The sequence below is a fragment of the Otolemur garnettii genome, unplaced genomic scaffold (assembly GCF_000181295.1).
Source record: "Otolemur garnettii isolate 467f Iridium unplaced genomic scaffold, OtoGar3 scaffold00063, whole genome shotgun sequence".
In the NCBI taxonomy this organism is placed as follows: domain Eukaryota; kingdom Metazoa; phylum Chordata; class Mammalia; order Primates; family Galagidae; genus Otolemur; species Otolemur garnettii.
The window spans coordinates 10,245,442-10,253,373 of record NW_003852458.1 but is presented as its reverse complement, the minus strand read 5'-3'; the positions used below and the strand labels follow the sequence as shown (position 1 = coordinate 10,253,373).

The 7,932-nt window shown below is 42.5% G+C and overlaps 1 protein-coding gene across 3 annotated transcripts in view; it reads left to right on the top strand.

Moving 5' to 3' along the window:
• The window catches only part of CCL28 (C-C motif chemokine ligand 28), a 34,290-nt gene that overhangs the window by 19,299 nt on the left and 7,059 nt on the right, over window positions 1-7,932 (top strand). For 2 of the 3 annotated variants that reach the window (XM_003792963.3, XM_023515019.1), the window contains exon 2: window positions 4,522-4,648. In XM_003792963.3, coding sequence (XP_003793011.1) covers window positions 4,522-4,648 — 127 coding nt within the window. Of the gene's footprint in view, window positions 1-1,745; window positions 1,776-4,521; window positions 4,649-7,932 lie in introns of those variants that run through there. The other variant, XM_012807079.2, reaches the window with a different exon arrangement.

Sequence of the window (7,932 nt, the reverse complement as noted above, 5' to 3'; positions counted from 1 at the left end):
GTCTATCAAGCTCAGTTGCTCTAGGGTCTCATTTAAGTCCCTGATATCTTTGTTTAACTTCTGTTTAGAGGATCTGTCCAGTCTGTAAGAGGAGTATTCTAAGTCCCCTGTTATTATGGTATTATAGGATATCATATTGCTCAGACTGAGTAATGTCTGTTTCAAGAATCTGGGAACATTTAAATTGGGTGCATAAATATTTAGAATTGAAACGTCTCCTTGTTGTATTTTTCCCTTGACCAATATAAAGTGACCATCTTTGTCTTTTTTTTACTTTAGCTGCTTTAAATCCACATGTATTTGAAAATAAGATTGCAACTCCTCTTTTCTTCTGAATTCTGTTTGCCTGAAAAATGGTCTTCCAACCCTTAACTCGGAGTTTTAATTTGTATTTTGAAGCTAGGTGTGTTTCCTGTAGACAGCAAATGTATGGCTTGTGTTTTTTAATCCAGTCAGCCAATCTGTGCCTCTTTAGTGGGGAATTCAAGCCATTGACATTTATTGAGATAATTGATAAGTGTGGTAGTGTTCTATTCATCTTATTTTGTGAGAGTCCATTGCTTAGTTTTATCTTTTGTATCATGGTGGAAATTAGGTTCTGTCCTTTGATTTCTGAGTTCTTACTTTGCTGTTGACCCATTGTGATGGTCAGTGTGTAGAATGGGTTGAAATATTTCCTATAGAGCTGGTCTTGTGACAAATTTCCTCAATGTTTGTGTATCAGTAAATGATTTGATTTCTCTATCGATTTTAAAGCTTAGCTTAGCAGGATATAGAATTCTGGGCTGGAAATTGTTCTGTTTAAGTAGATTAAAGGTACATGACCATTGTCTTCTTGCTTGGAAAGTTTCATTAGAGAAGTTTGCAGTCACTGTGATGTATTTGCCCCTGTAGGTCAACTGGTGCTTACTCCTGGCAGCTTGAAGAATCTTTACTTTTATCTTGACTTTGGACAGGTTCATCTCAATGTGTCTTGGAGAAGCTCGGTTAGAGTTGAGGTGACCTGGTATCCCTCTGAAAGGAGTGTGTCAGATTCTTTGGTAATATTTGGGAAATTTTCATTTACAATATTCTCTAGTATGGCTTCGATTCCCCTGGGGCATTCATCTTTCCCCTTCTGGGGTACCTATAACTCATATGTTTGAATACTTCATAAAGTCCCTTAATTCTGTCAGCAAACATTCTGCTTTCTCTCTCTCCTTTTCTGCCACTTTAACTATCTTGAGTTATCTCAAGAGCTTTGCCCTCTACCTCTGAGATTCTTTCTTCTTCATGGTCTAATCTGTTGTTGATACTTTCTATGGCATCTTTACATTCTCTAATTGACTGCTTTAGTTCTTTCAACTCTGCTATATCCTTTCTATATTCTTCATATCTTTCATCTCTTTGATTGTGTTTTTGGATTTCCTTTTTTTATTTTCCACTTTATCAGCAGTTTCCTTCATTGTTTTCATCATCTGTATTCTAAATTCCCTTTCTGTCATTTCTAACATTTCTTCATAGGTGGAATCCTCTGCAGTAGCTTCTTCATGGTCCTTTGGGCGAGGGGGGTGGCTCTGGACTGTTTTTTGTGTGTTGCCAGGATTTTTCTGCTGAGTCTTTCTCATGAGTGTTATCTTTTATCTATTTCCTTGCCCTAACTTTCCTTTCACTTCCTCTTGCTCTTTAAGTTACTGTGCCTCTAGACTAGGGTCCTTTTAGTACAGGACCAGAAGGATGAGAAGACTGAAGAGGAAGAAGGGAAAAAAGAAAATAAAAAAGAGAAAGGAGAGGGGGTGAGTAAAAGGGAATGTTGACAAAAAGAAGAGAAGCACAGAAAGAGGGAGACAGGAGCAGTATAGGTATACAGTAGAGTACTTTGACCCAACTTTAAAAAACCCCCAATCTCTGGGGGTGCCGGGTTAGGTGGTTCCTTTGAGGTCAGCAGCTCTTTGCTAGCCTGTTCAGTCACAGTACCCCACCTCCACCAAGTAGCAAGGAAAGACAAAAATGCTACAAATCAGGCTTAGTGCCTGTAGCTCAAATGGCTAAGGAGCCAGCCACGTACACCAGAGCTAGTGGGTTCGAATCCAGCCCAGGCCTATCAAATAACAATGACAACTACTACAACCAAAAAAAATAGCCAGCTGTTGTGGCAGGAGCCCATAATCCCAGTCACTTGGGAGGTTGAGGCAAGAGAGTCACTTAAGCCCAGGAGCTGGAGGTTGCTATGAGCTGTGATGCCATGGTATTCTACCCAGGGCAACAGCTTGAGGCTCTGTCTCAAAAAAAAAAAAAAAAAATGCTATAAATCAAACAAAAACAAGCAAACAGAAAACTTTATGGGATAAAATTGGGGGAAAAACCAAATAGTAGGGGTAGAAACACTAGCAAAAATGAAGTGCTAATTGTTAAAGAAGGCAACAATGGAAAACTATATTTAAATTAGAAAAATGAAGAAAGAAAAGAAAGAAACAAAGGGGGAGAATCTAGAGGGAAAATGTTGAAATTAAAACAAAACAAAACAAAAACAAAGACAAAGCAGTATATATATCTTGCTGAATATTGTCTGGGCAACAGGTGATCTTCTGGGGTATGAGATGTCAATCACAATACTGATACGGCTGTATGAGATGGAGACTGGAGGCCTTTGCTGATTTCTCAAACCCTGCAGGGTGGAGAGCCTAAATCTCTCCTCAGCCTGCTTAAAAGGCACTTTAAACTGCTAACCTTGGCTAAGCAGAAGCTTTTCCAGGAAAGCACTTGTCACTGGGATCACTCCTGAAGTGGCTATCCACTTACCCAGTGTGCCAAAACTGGTCTCACTCTCTACCCTTGAGGGCCAAGGCTGTAAGGCCTCAGTCCCTGCCTTTAGGCTGCTCAGTCACTAGATTACTGGTCCAAGGTGTCCTGCCCAATCCTTGCCCTGCAACCCTGAGGATGGAGCTTGCTGGAGCAGTTCTTCCACAATGGCTCCCTGCGGCCCACAGCCAAACACTATTTGCTCCATCTGGCTCCGCTGCTCAGTCTAGGGCCCTAGGCCAGGCTTAAAGTCCTCCGCACTCTTGCCCAAGTTCTTCCAAGATAGATCAACTGAGTGCCAAGTCCAGAAAAAAACAAAACAGCTCACAGGTAAGGCCTTTCCAGTTTGCAATCTCACTGCTGCTGTACTTACAGCTGCCGGCAGGATTAGACCGAATGAACACATGCAAACACTTGCCAGTTCTCCACTGCTTATGTCCTCCTCACAGGGTCCAGAAGTCTCTTGCTGATTCCCTGTGTCCCCAAAGGGATGTTTCTGGGCAGATCCCACCAGCCAGAGATGCCTGGAGTCTTCTCTCCCCAGTCTCATCGTACCCAGTTGCAAGGAAGCTATTACTCGGCCTGTTATCTTGCTCCTCCCCCTTCTTTTTAAAGATAGAGTCTCACTTTGTCTCACTCAGTAGAGTGCCATGGCATCACAGCTCATAGCAGCCTTAAACTCTTGGGCTCAAGTGATTTTCTTGCCTCAGCCTAAGTAGCTGAGTTGCTCGGACTACAGGCATCTGCCACAATGCCCAGCTATTTTTAGAGGTGGGGTCTTGCTCTGGCTCAGACTGTTCTCAAACCTGTGAGCTCAGGCAATCCACCTGCCTTGGCCACCCAGAGTGCTGGGATTACAGGTGTGAGCCACCACACCTGGCCTTTTTTTTTTTTTTTAAATTCAGCATCCACATGGTGGAATGGGAAGCATAGTAGAATGCTATGTGTTTGTGGCATATAGGAATTTGCAGATACATGTTTTCACATGGAGATTGTATGTATTTCCTTTCATGTTTGTGTTGCCTTCATTTCCTTAACATAAACCCATCCTTAAGTTGACTCCCTATCTCAGTCATTCCCCACTTTAATCCGTCTTGCTTATACTGCAAGATGAATTTTCCTAGAACCCTTTTTCTATCTCAAGTCTTTAGTGGTCCCATTTCATAAAAGTTAAAGCCCCTTAGAGTGGCATTCAAGGCCTCAGTGCTATGATCTCAGTCTGTCTTTTGAATCATATCTCCCATTATTCACCTTCTCAGACAAAGTGGCCTATTTTTCTCTGCACCCTAAATGTGTCATGCACTTCCCTTAGTTTGAACAACTGTCCTCCATTTTTCTTCATCCATCCAAATTCATTATCAAGCCAAGTCCTTCCCTGCTGGGAAACTTTGAAACCTGCTATAGGGGCTTTCTTCCAAGCTGTGTGGGACACTCTTAACCTCACTCCTCTCATCTTTGATGAGTCCAACTAGCTTCACTGTCTGAAGCTTTTTTAAAAAATCCCTTCCACTTGTTTTCTGTCTTTGCCTAAATTTACATTTTATCTCTTAGAATCACGGTTTAAGTTCCAAAAAGTAGGGACATGTCCTGGCCCAGGTGTGTATTTGCAAAGCCCTCCATAGTGTCTTCCTCTGGCTGGAGTGGATTAATGTTCTGTTTCTCTGAATTTTTAAAAATGAGAACCAGGCCAGTGTTCTATAAATTTTAAGATTTAACATTTCCTTTCTTTTCTTCATTTAGCCATACTTCCCATTGCCTCCAGCTGTTGCACCGAGGTTTCACATCATATTTCCAGAAGGCTTCTGGAAAGAGTGAATATGTGTCGCATCCAGAGAGCTGATGGAGACTGTGACTTAGCTGCTGTCATGTGAGTGCTCTTCAGCAGGGAGGTCTAAAGGTGCACTGAGATGATTTCCACGGCCAGGCAACAGTAGGTTAGAAAGGGTGTACTTCATTCGCAACATACAAATAATTATCTAGACAAGGGAGGGGAAAAGTAAATATCCTGTCCTTTGGGCCCCAGGATCCCTAGGGTAAATGCACAATCTCCATGTCCTGGACCCCATGCCAACCATCCAGTTCCCCCTACTGCTGTGCTGTGATTTAGGCTGTGTGCCACAGCCACCAGAAAGCATTCACGACTTTCCTAAGCAAAACGAGGGGACTCAAAGTGAGAAAAACAAAACCCCAAACAGAAGGTGACTCTTATGTTTCATGGCTTAAACAGCAACTTTTTCCAGGAAGGTCTATGGGTTGCTGTGTGTTTTACATAGTTTGTCATTATAAGGTTCACAAACAAGTGTCAGAGTGTTCTGTACTTGTCACAGGTACCACCTGCAGTGCAATCAGACATGCCTTTCTCTGCTGTCGATCCTTGGCTCATGGTGAACCCTTCCAAATCTACTCTGTGTAGAGTAGATTTATTTATATGTACTTAACATCTTTGCAGAGGCTCCAAGATCTGAACTGCATTGGCATGTAGCAAATCTGGATTCTGACAACACTGCTGTGAGGAAAGCATAAACTACCTCCTCGTCACATATGGGAGAAAGCTGCATCTGAGATTACATAGTTCCCCTGGTGTCGTACAGCCAGTGAAGGGTAGAAATGGGATGTGAACCCAGGTCTCTTGGTTCAGAGCACTATACAGCCTCCAAGGTCATTCCAAGAGACTAACCATAAAATGCTCTGGCAAAGCTTCCTTGCATTGGGGTATCAGCTATGTCCCTGGCAAGCTGGTTTGAACGCTACGTAAGGCTCCAGGTGATGCTAGTGACCCATTTAGTGCACCTTTCTTTGGGCTGTAAATAAGCCTGAGCTCTCGAGTCACTCAGAAACCTCTTTATTCATTCAACAAATATTTATGGATCAACAATTCTATGCCAAACACTGTTTTCTGTGCTGGGACTGCAGTGGAGTCAAAATGGGCTCGTCCTGCCTGAAAACTGCTTTGTCCAGCTGGGCTCTGCACATCATCTCTGATGACTTGAGATGATCTCTGGGATCTGAGAAACTGCTTTTTCCCCATTCAAAGGGATAAATCCATTAAATTTTGAGAAGCACTTCTTCAAGACCAGGATTCTTAAAAGTTAGAGGAAGAGCTTGTAAGATGTCTATTAATAGACTTCAGGTCAGGAGCTGTGAGCGCCCTGAAATTTTTGTGCATGTCAGCATTTTTCTGGGAGAAGTTAGGTTTTATGAGATTCTCAAAAGGATCAGAGATCTAATAAAGTTTTAAAACTACACTCATTATCAGATGTTGGGGAGATAACAATTCTTGGTCCAACCGGGGGTAATGAACCTATAGCTTCATTTCAAGAGTGTTCTTTTTTTTTTAGACAGAGTCTCATTTTGTTGCCCCCTTCCCCCCCATTGAGTGCCCTGGTGTCATAGCTCACACCAGCCTCTAACTTTTGGGCTCAAGCTATTCTCTTGCCTCAGCCTCCCAAATAGCTGGGTCTATAGGTGCCCGCCACAATGCCTGGCTATTTTTAGAGATGAGGTCTTGCTCTAGTTCAGGTTGGTCTTAATTCATGAGCTCAGGTGATCTGCCCACCTTGGCCTCCCAAAGTGCTGGGATTACAGACATGAGCCATCATGCTCAGCCCAGGATTGTTCTTTTTTTAAGCACTAAAGGAGGCAAGAAGAGCTTCATTGCTCTCTTCTGCACCCCCTTTAATAAAAGTGTTATGTAAAATATGGATTCAGTCAAAAGGCTGAATTTAGGGACCAGAAAGGCCACATCTTTCCTTAAGGTCCCACCTCAGTCAGAGCCATCTCTTGGATTGATCGGTCTCATGGTTTAGTCATTGCAAACCAGAATAACCTGTGGCAATCTAGGGCCTGCATCCTAACAAGGTGCTTGCTGAGGGGAGCTTCAAGTTCCTACCTTCTTTGAATAACTTCCTTAGTATGTGCCTGGCCAAGACTATACCAGTCAGTCTTTGATTTATTCTCTCTTTTTTTTTTTTGGAGACAAGACTTTCACTTTGTCACCCTTGGTAGAGTGCCTTGGCGTCACACCTCACAGCAACCTCCAACTCCTGGGCTTAGGTGATTCTCTTGCCTCAGTCTCCTAAGCATCTGGGACTACAGGCGCCCACCACAACGCCTGGCAATTTTTTGTTGCAGTTTGGCCAGGGTCGGATTCGAACCCGCCACCCTCGGTATATGGGGCCATCACCCTACCCACTGAGCCACAGGTGCCACCCCCAGTCTTTTATTTAGTGAACACTATTGGTAAAATTGGAGAGTGAAAAATAAGTAAGGCTGTTCATGGATAGGCAATGCTGTAGGTGATTAGAAACATCTGAATATTTGTGTCAGGTGGACACAACTGAACTAAATCTGCCTGACATTGCTCTGGCTGTTCCCAGAAACACCAAATTTTCAGCTCCTCTGTATTCCTTCCACTTCACTGGCATACATCACCTTGGATTAAAAGAGACTTAAGAGCTGTTAAGGGCTCCCGTGGAACTACCAGGAAGACTTTGAGAAAAAACATAGAAAGTTTTGGTGGTTGTATAACGGTAAGAGAGAGATTCTGAGAGTTATCAGGGGATGCTACTGATAACAGGATTGTCAGATCAGTATTGCACCCCTGGAATGAGCAGGTGTGAGATAAACTGTGAAAGGCATAGGAACAGAGATGATGTCTCGTTTTGACAAGGGGAAATATAGTCAAAAACATAAATCTTCATTTTAAAAAGAGCTCAATTTTAATAACTATAAGCCAATCTTCTGGGTCTAAAAATTTTTTTTCTTTTTCTGTCTTTCTTTTTCTTTTTTAAGACAGAGTCTCAAGCTGTCACCCACTGGGTAGAGCGCCATGGCATCATCTCACAGCAACCTCCAACTCTTAGTTCAAGCCATCCTCTTGCCTCAGTTTTTCTATTTTTAGTAGAGACAGGGCCTTGCTTTTTGCTCAGGCTGGTCTCGAACCCAAGAGCTCAAGCAATCCAGCTGCCGTGGCCTTCCTGAGTGCTAAGATTACTGGGTCTAAAAATATTTACCTTATTCAAGCACAAGTTTGTAAATTGACCCCTCTGTACTGATAAGAAAGCTAAAAAGTACAGAGTTGTTATGACCTGATCTCAAATTAAGTTTAACTCTTTAAAAATTAAAAAAATTAAAATAATAATAATTTTTTTT